General features: G+C 38.2%; 1 protein-coding gene across 1 annotated transcript in view; it reads left to right on the top strand.

Annotated features, from left to right (window-relative positions):
• CD109 (CD109 molecule) overlaps positions 1 to 17,249 on the top strand; it is a gene marked incomplete at both ends in the record, with an annotated part of 77,126 nt that overhangs the window by 41,905 nt on the left and 17,972 nt on the right. The window contains 12 exons of the mRNA XM_080615988.1: positions 316 to 390; positions 806 to 866; positions 1,446 to 1,581; positions 2,349 to 2,466; positions 5,115 to 5,228; positions 5,433 to 5,651; positions 7,665 to 7,809; positions 8,600 to 8,776; positions 13,271 to 13,352; positions 14,666 to 14,894; positions 15,418 to 15,583; positions 16,696 to 16,886. Of these exons, the coding sequence (XP_080472114.1) occupies positions 316 to 390; positions 806 to 866; positions 1,446 to 1,581; positions 2,349 to 2,466; positions 5,115 to 5,228; positions 5,433 to 5,651; positions 7,665 to 7,809; positions 8,600 to 8,776; positions 13,271 to 13,352; positions 14,666 to 14,894; positions 15,418 to 15,583; positions 16,696 to 16,886 (1,713 nt within the window). The remainder of the gene's footprint in view (positions 1 to 315; positions 391 to 805; positions 867 to 1,445; positions 1,582 to 2,348; positions 2,467 to 5,114; positions 5,229 to 5,432; positions 5,652 to 7,664; positions 7,810 to 8,599; positions 8,777 to 13,270; positions 13,353 to 14,665; positions 14,895 to 15,417; positions 15,584 to 16,695; positions 16,887 to 17,249) is intronic.

Below are 17,249 nucleotides of genomic sequence, written 5' to 3'. Positions count from 1 at the left end.
AGAAGCTCTAGTGCATTAACAATCTGGGAGAGCTTGCAATATGTGTTGTTTCTAAAGTGCTCAAATGACATGGTCTAAGTGCCATAGAATATCAGTGGGCTGTAGGCTCCTATTTTAGGCTTATATAGTGTTGGTCACTCTCCATTGATCATGAAACCTTCACAGGCAAATCTTCATTCCTGTCACAGATTCTTTTCTATTTACCAAAAAGAGCTAAGCAAGCTGCTGCTTAAGGCATAGCTCTATGAATTAGCACCTACAACAGTGAAAGTTCTGAAAAATGTGAGTTTGCATTCACTCTTTTTTTTGTCTTAGGTGTTCCATGAGCTCAATTTATACAGCACAGTGCAATATTTCCCCCTGGTCAGAGGTTCTTTTGGTGTCTTTCAGGTACTTTTTCTTTTTTTTAATTCTAAGCTGTGGTGTTTTACTGCTTAGTGATTTGCAAATCGCTTCTTAGAAGTTAATGCCCTTTATAAATTTTGAGATTGTAGACAATATACTGTTTTCATGGCTTCTATGAGTTTTAAATTGAGAAATTTATCAATATATAAATAATCTGAATGCAAAGAAATATGTTTATACTTTCATAAATACGGATTACTTTGTGCTTGATATTGCCTTCCCTTTGAAAAGTTTTCAGTTATTAAATGCAATACTCAGATGATCTCAGTTTTGTTGATTCCTTGCTTTAGTTCTGTAATTGCTTTATGACTTTATTTACAAAAAAAAAAAAGAAAATAGATAAGCACTGCTGATGTCCTGAATGTCCTGTATTGAGATATACTGTATAAATTTTATCCAGAAATGCAGCCTTTGGGTATCAACTGATGCAATTCTTGAGGAGGATAAGGAGCATTTTCTTTGTAAGTAATAAAAATAAATTAGCCAAATCTCATTTACTGAATGGGGAAGAAGGTCTGTGGGTTAGAGCCGCTATTAGGTCTTCTTGCAGTACTGTGTACAGGCTGCATCCAGCCTTACAAACTGTTACCATTTCCAAGGCGCAAGACATACAAAATGCATATGACTACCATTTTAAAAACTTACTTTTTTGCTGCTGTCCTGAGCAGCACTACTCCTTCAAGGCCTGAGGGTGGACGGAGTTTTTGTTTGCAGTGCCAGTTGATATATGCTGCAGTGGTTTGTCATGTGTAGGCATATTACACCAGTTCCATAAGCACTCCAGGAAGGCCAGGTAGAAATTTAGGCTTGTGTGAAACCTTTTTTATTAAAAAAAAAAAAACAACCAAAACAAAAAAGCAAAAAACAAGCAAGAAAAAAATAAATAGTTCCTAATGTGATGGGAGTAGTGTTACCAGGTGTAACAAAGGTATAGATTGTAATCCAAACACTGTATTAATTTGACTTTTATTAACTCTACTGATTTGATTTTTGTTAAACCTAGATATTTGTAGGTAGGACAGTAATTTTTTATTTTGTAGATGGTGGAATGATACCCATAGAAGATGGTTTCGGTGATGATATGCCGGTATCTAAAAATGGACCTCCTGATTTCAGCAATCTCTATGTGAGGACACATTTTCCAGAGACGTGGCTTTGGATCGACACTAAAACTAGGTATGAGCTTGGAAGCAAATGGAAACTGATTTACATTTCCCGTTGTTATTTTGTAGGTTCTAGTAGCATTCTGCACTGGTGCTGAAGAGCATCACTTTAAAATGTAGTATTACTTACATTCTGCTACCACCTAGAGGCCACAAGTGAGATTGGAGACCCACCAAATGAGGCGTATTACAACTGCACAAAATAGGACAATGCCTGACTGAAGGCCCTGTAGTTTCAATAGAAACTAAATGAAAACCCTGGCGACAAAAGAAACTCTCATCCCTTTACAGATGGAGAGATAATAGATAGGGAGACCCAGTCTTTTTCTCTACAGTACACGAGAAGATGGTGATTAGCCCAGAAAGGAAACCTGTTCCTGTCTGCACCTAATTCAGTAAGCAGTTCAAACTGTCAAATGATGGTGAAATCTGACCTGTGTTGTGCAGCAGAAGTTTTGTATTCTTTAACAGTTGAGACATTCAGGAAGCAACTTTCATCTGGGATTGTTTTAAAGGAAAAACAAAGTAAAAGTTGATTACATGTAATGCGATTAAGTGTAATTACCTTCAATTCATGTAATTTAAAATAGTTTAATTTTTTTTAATAATTTTGACTCCATCACAAATTTTTTGAAATGATTAGGAAAAGAAGAACAGTTAATCAGCAGCTTTTCCTGCCAAGAGTTTGGACTAAATTTTTAATGCATTTTAAACATTCGTGTCCACTTACTGATGTCTGTAAATGGATGCTTTTGAAAGTCTCTACCCTTCTGCCATCAGATCTGACATGGACACCACAATGGAAGTCACTGTACCTGATACCATCACATCCTGGATAGCCAGTGCTTTTGTGATGTCTGAAAACAGCGGGCTTGGAGTGACGACTGCTCCCGTGGAGGTACCATGGCACTAGACAATTCTCCTTTACATGCTGGTAACACTATAGGTTATTACTGGATGTTCTATTTTAGTTCTAACAGCAGCTATCTCCTTATACTAGTAAAGTGATTGAGAAGCCATGTGTATTCAAACTGTAAAGAAAACATCATCACTGAAGACCTAGGTGATACTGTGTCTGCCTCCCCTTCCTGCTCACGTAAATTTCTCAGGCGTGCAGATGCTTGGGTGCCTATTTGTGTTGGAGCAGTTGGTTTATTAGAGCACTCTCAGGATATGCCATTTTCATATGTAGAAGCAGGGACTGACTGCCTGAGGATAGTGTGTTTCCATGTTTTCTTGGCTCTGCCAAGAGGGCTTTCCGTGAATTGATAGTGCATGCTGGGACATTTGTACAGACTAGCTGGGAGGAGGTGGCTGGGATGGGAGAGGCATGTTGTCTGCTGGAAGGATCATGCCACTGTGCTGCTCTGCTAACACTTAGGAGGAAGGATGGAAGATTTGCTTAAAAACTAGATTCTGCTCTTGCTTTCATTTATCTGTCAAAACCAGTCTTGGACTAAACACAGGTGTTACTTTTTGGGTAACTTAGCCTGAGGAGCACAGTGGACACTGAGAGCCAGTGGTGGGATGAGATGTTCCTGTCTTCTGAGGCTCTTGTGTTTCCAGGTGTTCAAGGAGTTCAGTGATTTAAGCTAAACTCAGCACTTCTCAGCACTAACATCAAGTTAGATCTCTAACCTGAGATTCCCAACGTACATATGTAGTTGTCCTAGGATCATATTTATGGAAACAGCTACTTAGAGTGATTTAGCCTGTTTAAAATAGGAATTACTTATGAAAGTGTCATTTAGCTAATATTTTACGTATGTTGCATGATCATCTGAAGGTAGTTATCTCCTTCTATTCATTATGTAAAGACCTAGAGAAACTGTATTCCTGAGGCAACTCCACTTCAGTGCCTAATGTCAGAGAGGTTGAAACTGTGCAGTACCAGGTCATAGATTACCAACTTCATGCCAGGACTAGAGCAGGCATAGCCTGGAGACAGGCATTTACCCATTTCTCTTCCCCTCAAATTCTTGGGGAGAGGCAACTTTTGGGATCCAAACTGAGATCTAGGTCCAGATTTCATAGTTGGCTGCTACACCAGACACAGAACATATGCTTTGAACATCCTGATCGTAACTCCACCACAGAATTTGGAGCCTGACCTGGATTTTGCGGCTAAGGCTCCTTTGAGACTGGAATCATGATTCTCATTTCTTTCACTCGGCTTGGCAGAGATGGGGGAGAAAGAGGAATAGTTTTCTGATTCAAACAGTATGAAAATATATCTTTGGCGTCTCATCCTCAAACTTGAGAAGACTGAAAGTAGAACAGATGTTGAGATTTTAAACTATAATCACACACATGCACTGTTCAGTAATTCACCCTCATTGGGATGTTTAGATTGAGCTTGTAGTTCCATATGGCTGAAACATGTTAATCAGTACCATACAGAGATGCAAACAAAAGAAATGCATGAAAACTGCAATGGGGAAATAAATAAGTGACATCTGTGTGCTTAATATAATTTACTGCTTGGCATCTTGTTTTTATTAGACTTCTACTACACAGTGTGTCAATAATTTTACTCTATCATATTTTGTTGTAATATACAGGAACATTCCTGAGTGTAAAACTTTAGGATTTCAAGAGTGTTAAAGATAAGCAAAACAAAACACAAAAGACAAAGAAAATAGCTACATAGGGAAAATCTCTACTAAGAGGTAGCCAAAAATTTTCCATCAGAATTTCTCGTATGTCTAATATCTAGAGAAGTTTTCGACACTGAAAGCTTTAGCAAACAACTTTTCAAAGCTTTAAAAAGAAAACATTGGAATATTTGCTAGCTAGAAAGAAAGCTGAGGGTTTCTGGATCTGAAACTCAAAACACTTGGAAGAACTCTTTTAATGAAAAACAAAACCATTTTTAGTTGACATTTCAATAATAATAATGTCTTCAGCCATTCGTATTTTATAGGTGTTCATAAACAGTGAAATTCTGATACCATTGAGCTTGATGAGAGCTTGCCACTGGCTTCTTAGAGCCAAGACTTAATCCAAAAATCTCTGTTCACAGATAAAAGTGACTGATTTCTGATATGTTCCTGCAGTTTTAATTAAGAAAAGATGTGTTTTTAGAAATATAACTAAAGAACTTATACCAAAATTAGTCTTACAAAGTAACCCATGGTTCTAAAGTGTTGATGAATTACAGAATTTAGACGAGTTAGTAATTTTGTATTCCAGCATGTGTACTGACATGGGCAGCTGACAGATTCTTGATCATCCATTACTTTAGCAGACAAAACAGTTCACAGTTAACCTTAATGAGATCTCAGGACAGATCATAGCTTCCAGTTTTGCCAGATGATAGACTCTTAGTCCTAGCAGCTCTCACCTGAGCAGCACTCACAAAGGTTCAAATGACCAGAAGCATCTTTGTCTTCTGCTTCAGATCTGCAGCGATACATTTTCTTAACTGTAGCATACAAGCAAACATGTTCTGTCATCTGAATTTTAAAGTGATCAGAAGACAAGTTGTATAGTCATTTTCTTTCTAGTATCTGATTGTTGGGGTTCACTGCTGATTTTGTTTTGCAGCTAGAAGCTTTTCAACCTTTCTTCATTTTCCTGAACCTTCCATACTCTGTTATCAGAGGAGAGCAGTTCATTTTGGAAGTGAACATCTTTAATTATTTGAAAGAGGAAGCTGAGGTAAAATAACTGTCTTTTTGTACTTGAATGTTACTAGACACTGCAGGGTTTTCATCACTGGTGGAGACCATGTCTTTCTTTTGTGAGATGATATTTTCATCAGTGCACAGACCATAAAACTATTTATACACAAAAAAGTTAGCAGCTTATGAAAGCAGTTTTTAAAAATTAATGCTTTGTATTGCAAATGTTGTGTATTTGCAGGTTACTGTGATCCTGGATATGAATGATGCTTTTGAAATCATTCTAACATCCAATGAAATAAATGCAACAGAAAATCAACAGTCTGTATCTGTACGAAGTGAAGATGGGGAAACTGTTCAATTCCCAATCAAGCCAAAACAGCTGGGAGAAATTCCCATCAAAGTGACAGCAATATCATCTGCTGCTTCTGATGCTATCATCCAGAAAGTTTTAGTAAAGGTAAGCAGTCTGCAGCTTAGCTTGTTCCTGAGATAAATTGTTCCCTAAAATAGGCAACATAGTGCAGCAAAAAGGCTGCACTTGTCTGCCTTTACTTGTCTGCAGTTTACTTTTCTGCCTCTTGCTCTTTAAGGTTGATTTCAGGTCAGGTGGCTTTAAGTAGAAAACACTACTTTTTAAATAATTTCTCCTTTAAAATTCTTTAGATCCCCTTCCACAAATGAACACATAGACCAGTTCTACAGCAGAGAGTGCATCAAATGCTTCTGAAAGCAAGGTGAAACTTACTTGTGCATCAGAGAACTCCTGGTACTACAGCTAGCTTAATAATCTGTGGAGAGTGAGCCAGATAACTGTGTTGTAGATAAGTGCAAGCAATTTTTCCATCCACCTGGCTTTAGTTCAAAGCCTATTTTATATGAACGTTCTTTTATTTTTCTATTGATGAAGATTTAGTCCCCAGACGTTCTAATAAAGCAGAAACTGGTAAGACTTGCCTAACTGTAGACATCTGATTCATGTTAGACTCCATTTCAGTGGAAGGTGGTAGATATTTGTACATCTCATCCTTAAAATAAATGCTTAAGACCATAGAATTGGAGAATGATCGAGGTTGAAAGGGAGTAGACCAACCTTCCTGCTCATGGCAGGATCAGGTACAGCAGGAATCTTAGAACTATGCACAGTCAGGTTTTCAATGTCCCCAACAAGAGGGCCTTCTCAGCATCCCTGGGCAGCTTGTTGTTTCAACATCCTCACAGTTAAAAAAGTGTCCTTTTATTTGTGTGCATTGCCTTCTATTCTGCGACTGGGCACCACAGGGAAGAGCCTAGCTCCATCTTTTTTACACCCTTCCTTCAGGTATTTATACACATTGATGATATTTCCCTGAACCTTCTCTTCTCCAGGCTGAACAGGGACAGCTCTCACAGCCTCTCCTTAGACCACTTACAACCACTAAGCTGCAGGGTTGTGAGCTGTTTTCAGGTGGAGCCACTTACTGCCCTTTCTGTTGAAGTTCAGTTGTTGTGCGAAGCAAATAAAAATCTGTTACAGTAGGAAAGAAACCCATTTATTTTCCCTGTGTCAAGGACAGTTTTTCTCAAGGAAACATCGTAGAATCATAGACTGGTTTGGGTTGGAAAAGACCTGAATGATTGTCTAGTCCCAACCCTCCTGCCATGGGCACGGACACCTTCCACTAGACCAGGTTGCTGAAAGCCCCGTCCATCCTGGTCTTGAACACTTCCAGGGATGGGGCAGCCACAACTTCTCCAGGAAACCTGTTCCAGTGTGTCACCACCCTCAGTGAAGAATTTTTTCCTATCAAATCTAATCCTACCCTATTTCAGTTTAAAGCCATTCCTCTTTGTCCTGTCACTACATGCCCTTGTAAAAAGTCCATCTCCAGATTTCTTATCACCCACCTTTAGGTACTGGAACCTGCTCTGAGTTCTCCCGTGAGCCTTCTCTTCTCCAGGCTGAACAAGCCCAAATCTCTCAGCCTGTCTTCACAGGAGAGGTGCTCCATTCCTCTAATCATCTTTGTGACCCTCCTCTGGACTTGCTTGAGCAGGTCCACATCCTTCTTATGCTGGGGACCCCAGACCTTAACGTAGTACTCTAGGATTTTGCATGCATGAGGAAATGAAACCTTTCTGGTCATGTACCTAACTTCAGTTTCAAGTCCTCCTTTTGTTTGACAGTCTGTAGAATTGCAAACAGCATGAAAGGTACCACCCCCAGCCTTGACATGTGCTTGGATGTGGAGCCAAGCATGGAGCTCGCTGGAATCAGAGATGTTCTCATTGATTTTGCAGGTGCATTTTTGTCATTGACATGTGGTCTCAAGAAGCAAATAGTGGAGGTAGGTCTTTAATTGGGCAGGCCAATAGCTTAGGATCTGGATGTGTTACTAAGCAGCACAAAATACCTGACATTGTTTTAGATCCCTCAGTGCGGTAAGCATACGACTCCTATCCTAATACAATGATCTTGTCTTTATTTTAATAGGCTGAAGGATTGGAACAGACATATTCTCAGACAGTCCTTTTGGATTTGACTGGGAATAAGCCACGATCAGTGTCAAAAACTTTGGATTTCACTTTTCCTTCTGATGTTGTAAGTGGCAGTGAGAGAGTGCAGGTCACTGCTGTTGGTAAGGATTACCTTATTCTGTTTCCATCTTTATTATTTACTGGTCAGCTATATTTTTTTAATAGTTGTTTTGCCGACTGGACTTTTGTTGAACCCAGTATCTAACATGTGTGTGTTCATAATCCAGCTGCTGTCATCTTCTGCATTGCAGGCGTAGGTGGTTTTTAAAGAACAGAGCAGTTGCCAGTAGTAACTAGAAGTAGTAAACTCTGTCAAGTATAGCGGGGGGGCTGGTGTGTAATAACCTGAGCTATCCTTGCAGGATTTGCCAGAGCTTCTAGGGACCCTTGCAAGATTTTGCCCAGAAAGGCTGTTGCTTTATAGGTTTTTAGGGAACTACATTTATTTTTATTTAATTGATATTAATAGGTTGAATCATTAATTAAAAATAATTTAACATCATGCATTAGACTAAGAACAGGAAGACCTTATGGATGGAGTGTGTCATTCCTTTATTTAATTTACAATATTATGGTATTGCTGTCCATTTTCAGAGTTACAGAGGGAGTCAGAGTTTAATAAGGAAGGTCCTGCAAAGCTTGCTAGTATCCTGTTTTAGTTCTGCTTGTCTTAATGGTGGCTGTTTGAAATGACTCCGTAGTTGGAATGTCAGTAGGCACAAAGCTGATCAGAAGATGAAGTATGTTTTCTACCTGTTTAGTGGTGTTTAGTACAAAAGTTCTTAATGTGGCATATTTTCTTCCAGTTTAGATGATACCACCCTTTATATGTGAGGTATGCACTTACTTGCAATAAGCTTTAATTTATTTTAATGAAATTTTATATTTCAGGTGATTTACTTGGGCCTTCTATCAACGGTTTGTCGTCATTGATTAAGATGCCTTATGGCTGTGGTGAACAGAATATGATCAGTTTTGCTCCAAATGTTTATGTTTTGCAATACCTGACTAAAACCAGGCAGCTGAGAGAGGATATTAAATCAAAAGCTGTATCATTTCTGAGAAAAGGTCTGTATGCTTAAAAGAAAGATGTTAGATTTTTAAGAACTTTCACTAGTAAAAAGATATCTGTGACTCTGTATTTGGTATTTGAAATATTGCTCTATTGGTGTCATGAGAACTAGAAGAAAAGCCCATCTTCTCTTTATTTTCCTTTTCTGAGCTGACAGAATTAAAGAGCAAATGATTTTGTTTACAAAGGCGAGTCTGCTCAGAAAAAAACACGTTGTTTTTATATAGTTACTTTTTTCAGGGGAAAAATGTATTCTAGAAGCTTTTGGAGCAAGTTCAGAGGAGGGCCATGAGGATGAGCTGGAGCACCTCCCATATAAAGACAGGCTGAGAAAGTTGGGGCTGTTTAGCCTGGAGAAGAGAAGGTGGCATGGAAACCTCATAGCAGCCTTCTAGTATCTGAAGGGGGACTACAGGAATGCTGGGGAGGGGACTCTTCATTAGAGACTGTAGTGATAGGACAAGTAATGGGTTTAAACTTAAACAGGGGAAGTTTAGATTGGATATAAGGAAGACGTTCTTTACTGTGAGGGTGGTGAGGCACTGGAATGGGTTGCCTAAAGAAGTTTTCAAGGCTAGGTTGGACAGAGCCTTAAGGGGGTGGCATGGTCTAATGTGAGGTGGTCCTGACCATGGCAGAGGATTTGGAACTAGATGATCTTAAGGTCCTTTCCAACCATAACTATTCTGTGATTCTAAGGTAATTCATATGGATTTTCTAGGTGGTTGTTACTTCTCCTTTGATAAAACCATGTGTGAGCAAACAATTCTGACCTCTGCTTTAGGCACAGAGGTTGAAAATTAGTCAGTGGGCAGAGTGAACCATATTTATCCTATGTATCTGCCTTCAGTGACACCATCCTATCCTGCCATGTCCTTGCAGAGATCAAGGCGTGTTGGTTGTTCTTGTGGTTGGCTTTTGCCCACCCAAGTTTTAGATTTGGTCAGAAGTAAACTTAGTGTTGGAAATAAAAAGTTGGAAAATTTTAGTTGGAAATTGTTGAATATTTTAATTGTGAAATACTCCAAGGCATCACAGAGTGTGGAGAATATAGTTAAACTATTCTTCTCTGTGCCTTTTGGATCAGTGTCTTAACTCCAGTGTATCACTCGCCCGTTGTCATTCTGCATGCCAAGAGCCGGGGTCATAGAGAGGAATGAGACCATCATGTGAGCTACACCCCTACTAAGCCACTATGATGACATTTTCAAATGTTGTTTACTCTCTTTAAGTCTTTGGCTTTTTTTGTGTTTATTTTTTAAGTTGTTGACATTTGCCTTGGAAAAGACACAGCTCAAAAATAAATTTTCCTTTCATCAAGATCCCAATTTTCTGTCAAAAGCAGTTAAATGATTCTTTTAAACCTTTCCTACTACATGCTCTAGTTGAAAAGTAAGGTGTTGGGGAAGAGATGTGCTATGTAAAAAGCTACTCTGAAGTTTGTAAGCAATCCATGACTCTTTGAAGCCTGAGTTTTGCTACCACAGAATTCTGAAGTTTTCCACTAACATATTTATTAGTTATTTCAAAGGAACTTAAAATTCTAGGATTAAATGCCACTTATATACAAAGCATCGTGTTACTTAACTTGTTCCTGAGACTTTGAATTTAGGTGCATGCTTTTAACACTGTTAGACAAAACAGTAAGAATGCTGACATATTTGTAATCTGAAGAAAAGAGCCACAGTCTAAAAAATAATGGGGTTTTTTACTTTATTGCAACAATTGATCTCATTTTTTGCACTGATCTTTTTAAAAAGTTGAACTTTATCTGTAGTTGGAGATGTAGCTTTTATAAGCTCTGTTTTTGAAAGGATTGTCATGAAGTTCAATTTAAAACAGACTTTATTTCACCTGTTAGAATTCAGTAAATATTTGAAAAAGGGACCTCAGAGTCTGAAGTAAATATAATTAATTTTAAGGCTAAATGCTTGTGAGAAAAAGGGATCATAGAGGTAGCAGAGACTGCTGTATGTTCTTCTTTTGTCAGTTTTTATTTACCTAGAACAAAGGCAAAGCAAGAGAAAAGTTGCCTTTAAAAAAAACCCAAACAACCCTTCAGGTGTGAGAATGACAGATCCTGTCTTGAAATCACTTCTTTAAAAATAAAAAAAATCCTGGTCAGCCTAAAAACTTTGGTGCTAGGCCCAAAGCAAACAATGAGTTTGAGCAGTATTTCCAAACTATTTGAAATGTGAGACCCTCTAGTCTTTCACATATTTCTGAAGTCCTGATGGAATCCTGATGCACCCCTCTTTCAGCCTTGTTCAGCGAGCCTCCTACATCTCTTGGGTTCCAGCCAGTCCTCGGGGACTGCTAGTGTACATCTTCATAATAGGATCCTTCTTTTCCTTGCCTTTCCACTTGTATGTGTTGACATTTGAAGTATCATTTTTCATGTCTGATTGAGTGTCCACTGGAGCAAACACGGTAGTTCACAGCCCCCATATCTCTTGTTCCAGCATTACTACAGGCTCCCCTGTGGCAGATGCACGCGTGTTGAGAGACTTGTGAGACTGCAGTGGGGCTGGCATTAAGAAAAAAACAACCAGACTGTAGGAAATAGCTGAGTGATCTCTCTATTCTCTCTCTGGTTCTGTTCATCTTTCTTATTCCTCCCAATCTTAATAAATTATGAGATAAATTTTTCCCTATGTAAGGGCCACTCACCAGTCTTTGTTAAGCAGGCTGCTGGTCTTTGTTCAGTGCTTTTACACTACCAACGGGGTGGTGATAATAGTACTTATTGCTATGTATTGCCTCTTCTGCTAAGAAGCAGAAAAAGCTCAGTTTAACATCATGCATTAGACTTACAGTCAGATATCTTTGAAGAGGAAGCAGTCTATTTGTATATAAACATATGTTCATGTTCCTCAGAGCACATTATTTTGAGGCTTAAATTTGACAGTGACTTTTGTTTTTCTTGGTGATGCCACTCATTCCTTTGTTATTCTTCCCACTCAAGAGTTCTTGATTCCTCAAGATCATTAACTGAGATGCCAGATTTGTCTGTACAGGAAAGATTCACCAGTCTTAATCATGTAATCAACAACTGTCATGATAAATACATTGTAAGAAGCCTATATTTAAGTGGAAATTTTAATTTCAAGCTCTTCTAAAGAGACAAAAACTAAGCCTGATGCTACTGGATTAAGAGTTCTTATGGGAAGGTGCACTTGCTATACTGTAGCAATTCAGATTTGTATCTTTATATCTCTTCTACTTACAGACAGATTCTGACTAGGGTTTCATCTTACATTATAACTTAGATTGGGGTATCAGACCATTTGTTCCTCAGTAATTAAGGCTGTGGTTCACTCACTATGTAGCTATATATAGAATAGTAGGTAAGCAGGTGATTAATTCTTTATCAGTAAAAACAAGGAACATTTTGAGGGGAACGCTTGTTGTATGGACCTCACGGAACATATTTATAAATTTCTTAATTTGTGTAGGACTTAATGGTTGCCTACAGGTTTTCCTTCTGCCTGGCTGATTCAGTATTGTGTCTTTATCTGTCAGGTGTTTAATTAATGAATATACTTTCTTAATTATAATAGCCAAAATAGCCAAGGAAAAATACGAGGTAGAGGGAAAGAAGAAAAGATATCTTCTGAAATGGTATAAATAGATACGATTATTGTTATGGCTAAACAAATGGCAAGCAAAATATAAGGGAAGGAAGGTTTTAGATTTTAGAAACTACAGGGAGTAGCATATCATAGGACACTTTTAATTTCTAACATTAATGAACATTGGGTCTGCACTGAAGTCAACTATTAAGGATGCTGCTCATGGTTGTGAGCTGCTAGTGAGCCCCTGGGGCACTTTTATTATAGACATTCAGCAGTCAGGAGAAAGCTGTGCTTGTTCTGCATACTGAAGAATCTTTGCAGACATTTTAAATGGATCTGTCTCAGGATTTCAGGATATTCAGGTCTTTTGATATTTTTCACTGGTTTCAGAGTAACCTCTTTCAGCATGCCTGTTCAAATAACTAGTGCTTTGATTTGGGAAAAGCAAGCTGCTGAAAGAGTCTGGTTTTGAGCAGCATTTATAGCTTTTTTGTACACTTTGCCCTTCCAGTTGGAAAATACTTCATTTTTGCTTGTCCTTCCTTCTGCTGGAAAGATAGAGTAGTTCTGTAGGTGCACAGCTCCAGCTCCCCAAACTGATGAAGCACTGAACTATAGCTGCTACTTTGTTCTTTGCTGCTGTGCTCCTGGAGCCATTGAGTACTGTTGCGAGCGTGAGCAGGAGCTTCTGGTTCTGCTTTTGTAGATGAATCCTTCATGGTACTGCTGCTCGCTTTCTCATCATCTTCTGTGTGGTTTTATGTGTTCCTACATATTTGGGAGACTTTTTATTAAACACTATGTCAGGTTCTGCCCTTCTCAACCTTAGAAAGTGCCTTGCTTCACATCAGCAGGCAGTTTGTGCCGAAACCCACATGAAAGTTCTCAATACCTATCTCTGCTTTTCCACTTCAGGCTACCAGAGAGAGCTGCTTTTCCAGAGAGATGATGGCTCTTTTAGTGCCTTTGGAAATGACGATCCCTCTGGGAGCACATGGTAAGTAGTTCTGCCAGATTCAATGTGGAATTTAAGTATTTTAGATACTTTCCTTGCAACTAAAAATTTTTTGAGAAGCTGGTAAAAATTTCCATCTGTATTAGCCTTCTGCCTGGTTTTCATTAGTCATTCATTATGATTCTAAGGTCATTCTGCTGGATAACATGCTGTCAAAGCTATTATTAGGGCAAGGCTCTTTAATTTTGCAGAAGATGAATGATGAATTATTTCAGCCAGAGAAATAGCTTGGTCTGAAAGTTTTTCTGTTGCTTTCCTCAAAGGAATGAAGAATAATAATTAAATGACTTGTTCTTCCAGTTGACAAAAACTATTTAGGGCTATGTGATCATTATTGCTTCAGATTTTAGTTCTCTCTGTACTGGAGGCTAAAGAATGACTGAGGCATTTCCTACGGGTTGAACAGAGTTACTGGTGCTAAAAAATTGCCCTATTTACCTCTCTCATACCTCCTTTTTTGAGACTATAAATAGAGGTGAAAAAGCCTTTTATAGTGCTGAATTTCATGCTGAGAAGCGTTGTGAGCATAGTGGAAGCGAGATAGATAACAGAGGCAAGTTCTAGCACTTCATTCAGCTAACCCAAGTTCAGTTAGTTTAAATATACTTGCGTATATCAGTACACACTGCTGACTTTAAAGAGAACCATCCCAGTGACTGTGCCACTGGTTGAGGCACTCCTTCTGGAGTCAGTGAGCATCTTTCATTGACATCAGCAGGATGTGCCTTCTTTGACTCAGTATTGGTGGATTGGAAAATGAATATAATTTATCTGACCTGGCAACTCTAGTACTTCAGTAGTGCAGTGACAGGTTACATGAATGTATATTTGGCAAAGAGGGGAGTCAAAAGAGAATTTGGGATTATTAGTAAAACAACAAAGGTTGTTTCAATGATATAATTACAGGAAAAATGGTGGTAATTAACATCATCCTCATAACTGCATTACTTTGTAAATTATGATTTTTGCCATTTTAGCCCAGAAGTAGAAGGCAGGAGAGCAACATTTGAATAAAGATGTACATGTGTTGGCAGACTTGGAGTCTATACTCTGTATTTATTTTTGAAACATAACAGCTGGAAAAAGAGGTGATCTTTAGAAACAAGGGCATAGTTTCATTTTTTTTTGTGCATTAAGCTTAGTCTACTTGCTTGTCTAGGTGAGGCATGTATTTTCGTCTGTGCTTGGGAGGTGTGTGTAAAACACCTTATGCATCACAGTATTCATACATCATCTTAAGCAGAAGCTGTAATATGTCACTAATTTTGTTGTATCTGATTAACTTTCCTCCCAAGGTTATCAGCTTTTGTATTAAGATGTTTCCTTCAAGCTCGTCCATTCATAGATATTGACCAAGATGTACTCACGGATACAGCTAAATGGATTGTTCGGCATCAGAAGTTAAATGGAGAATTTCGTGAGCCTGGGAAAGTGTTACACAGTGATCTTCAAGGAAGCACCAATAATCCAGTCACTCTCACAGCTTACATCATGTCATCCCTCCTAGGGTTCCCAGATAAACAGGTATTGGAATTCATAAACAGAATTTACAATTACTGGAACACTTCATAAATTGCCGTAGTACCTGGCAAACACTTGGTAGTTCAAGGAAATTGAAGGACATCTGATCACAGACAAAATTTAGACTGATTTTATTAAACTTCCCTTAGTTACCTGAGACAATACAAAGTTGTGCTGTTAGCTTTTCAATTTTATGTGCCTTTGAAAAAACTGAAGGCAGTTGCTTTTAGTAAGACTATTGTCATGGCTTTAGTCCAAGAACTTGCAAAGAAATTTATGGGGGAAGCTATCCTTAGAGATGTTAGGTCATTCCAGTTGATTTTACTGTGATTCCTCACGTTCATAAAAGACAGTGCCAGATAAAAGGCTTGCCTTTGAGGTTCATGTCTGTGACTCTGAAAAAGAGTTTCAGTATTTTTGGGTTGTTGTTTGGCAATAGTAATGTTTCTGTACAAGCTTTTCTTTTATAATGTTTCAAAAAATCTTTCACTTGCTGTACAATCTTCAATATAATCTTCATTTGCAGCATGCTTATGTCATCAAGAGTGCTACAAACTTTCTGGAAGATAAATTAGAAGAAGGAATTTCAGATAATTACACTTTGGCACTTGTGACATATGCATTGTCCTGGGCAAAAAGTATAAAAGCAAAGGAAGCGCTGAATATACTGAACCAGAGAGCTGAACACCAAGGTACTGCACAACTATCTTATACAGTTGTATAGATGGAGTTTTGTCAAATTTAAACATACATATTATATATCTGAAGTTGCATATGGAATTAGACATGACATTAGACATTATTCCAAATTCAAATCTGTTTTGAGTATGGTATAGAGAATAAGCTAAGAACTTCCAAGACAGTTTTAATGAAAAGCATCCAAAATAGAATGACAATTCAGAACAAAGCTAGGCCTTTCAGTCTCAATTACCATGTTCCTGATTGGAATACCATGATGCTGCTGAAAAACATGACTTGTCAGTTCTCCCATGTTATTATGTACACTTGTAAGAACAGACTGGTTAAAGAGAGATGGATGAGGTTAGCTATTTCAAACTGGTTTCAATCAGGACGATGTTGGGTGGCAATTAGTTAAAATCAGTACCGAAGAGTGGAGGGATTTTCTGTAACAGTGTTGAGGTCTGTTGCATTTTCTCGAGGGACCCATCATCTCGTTATGTTTAACCTCTTTTGAGTTTGGCATGACTTAATTTTATTCTTTGTTTTAGGGGAAGAACAAACCACATGGATGTAAGCAATTGAAGTTTTGGGCTCAAAATAGTAACAGTCCTCCTGAAAAATCTTAAGGAATTAATGTTGTAACCTAGTAACAGAGCCTCTGTCCTTCTGTGTTTACTGGGTTAGGACTTTCTTATGGTCATTTTTGAGAAGGGAGAAAATTTCTATTTTGAAAGGCTTCACTCAAGAAAGAGGCTATTTAGCAGCTGTGCTGCATGAGATGCCTTCTCCAGTCCTGAAGAGAAAGGAGCAGTCCAGCCTTTTCACAAAATGGCCTTTTCACAAAGGCTCCTTTATGTGAGCACTTTGGGCTGACAACAAAAGAATCAGTGTAAAGTTCACTGAAATCAATGGGAGTGACTATTTGGACTCTAGCTTTTTTGTGTCTAGGTGCAGCCACTGCTGAGGAAGTGCTTAAGTCAGTCTTTATGTGACACATGCCTGAACATTAACACAATTTTAAAAAACCTGGCTAGGTACCATAAATAAGCATTAATTAAGTCTTTCTGAGAAGTCTAAAGATGTCATTCTGTGGATATGAGGTTATTATTGGTTCCTTCTGCAGGAGAATTTCGTTTCTGGATAACACCTGCTTCTGAAATTTCTGATTCATGGCAGCCACGGTCTATCGATATTGAACTTGCAGCATATGCTCTGCTATCGCACTTTCATCAAGACAGATTGGCAGAGGGGATCCCTATTATGAAATGGTTAAGTCAGCAAAGAAATCACCTTGGGGGATTTTCATCTACTCAGGTAATATCTTGTCTCAAGGGGCTTTGTTATACTTTCTAAATGAGCATTGTATATTAAAAAAAAAATTAAAAAGGGAACTTTTTTTTTTTTGCATAAAAATTACTGGATTTTGGTTTGCTATAATAACCTTGGCTATGTGCAGGCTTGCCTTTTTTGTGATATTGGCATCTTAAACCTGGACTACCAGTTTTACTATTTTGGCAAGTGTAATAAAAAACGGAATTAGAGGGTCACCTTGATTATATAAAATAATAATAACAAAATATCTTAAATGAAGAAAGTGATGCCCATGGAAAAAGAATAAATCAGATTTTTCCAAGTATCTGTGCTTGCTTTCTTTCCAAGGAGAGAAACCTCTTTCTA

Source organism: Psittacula echo, assembly GCF_963264785.1.
Source record: "Psittacula echo genome assembly, chromosome: 4".
Classification (NCBI taxonomy): Eukaryota; Metazoa; Chordata; class Aves; order Psittaciformes; family Psittacidae; genus Psittacula; species Psittacula echo.
The sequence above is the reverse complement of the archived record's forward strand: the minus strand, read 5'-3'. Positions and strand labels throughout refer to the sequence as shown.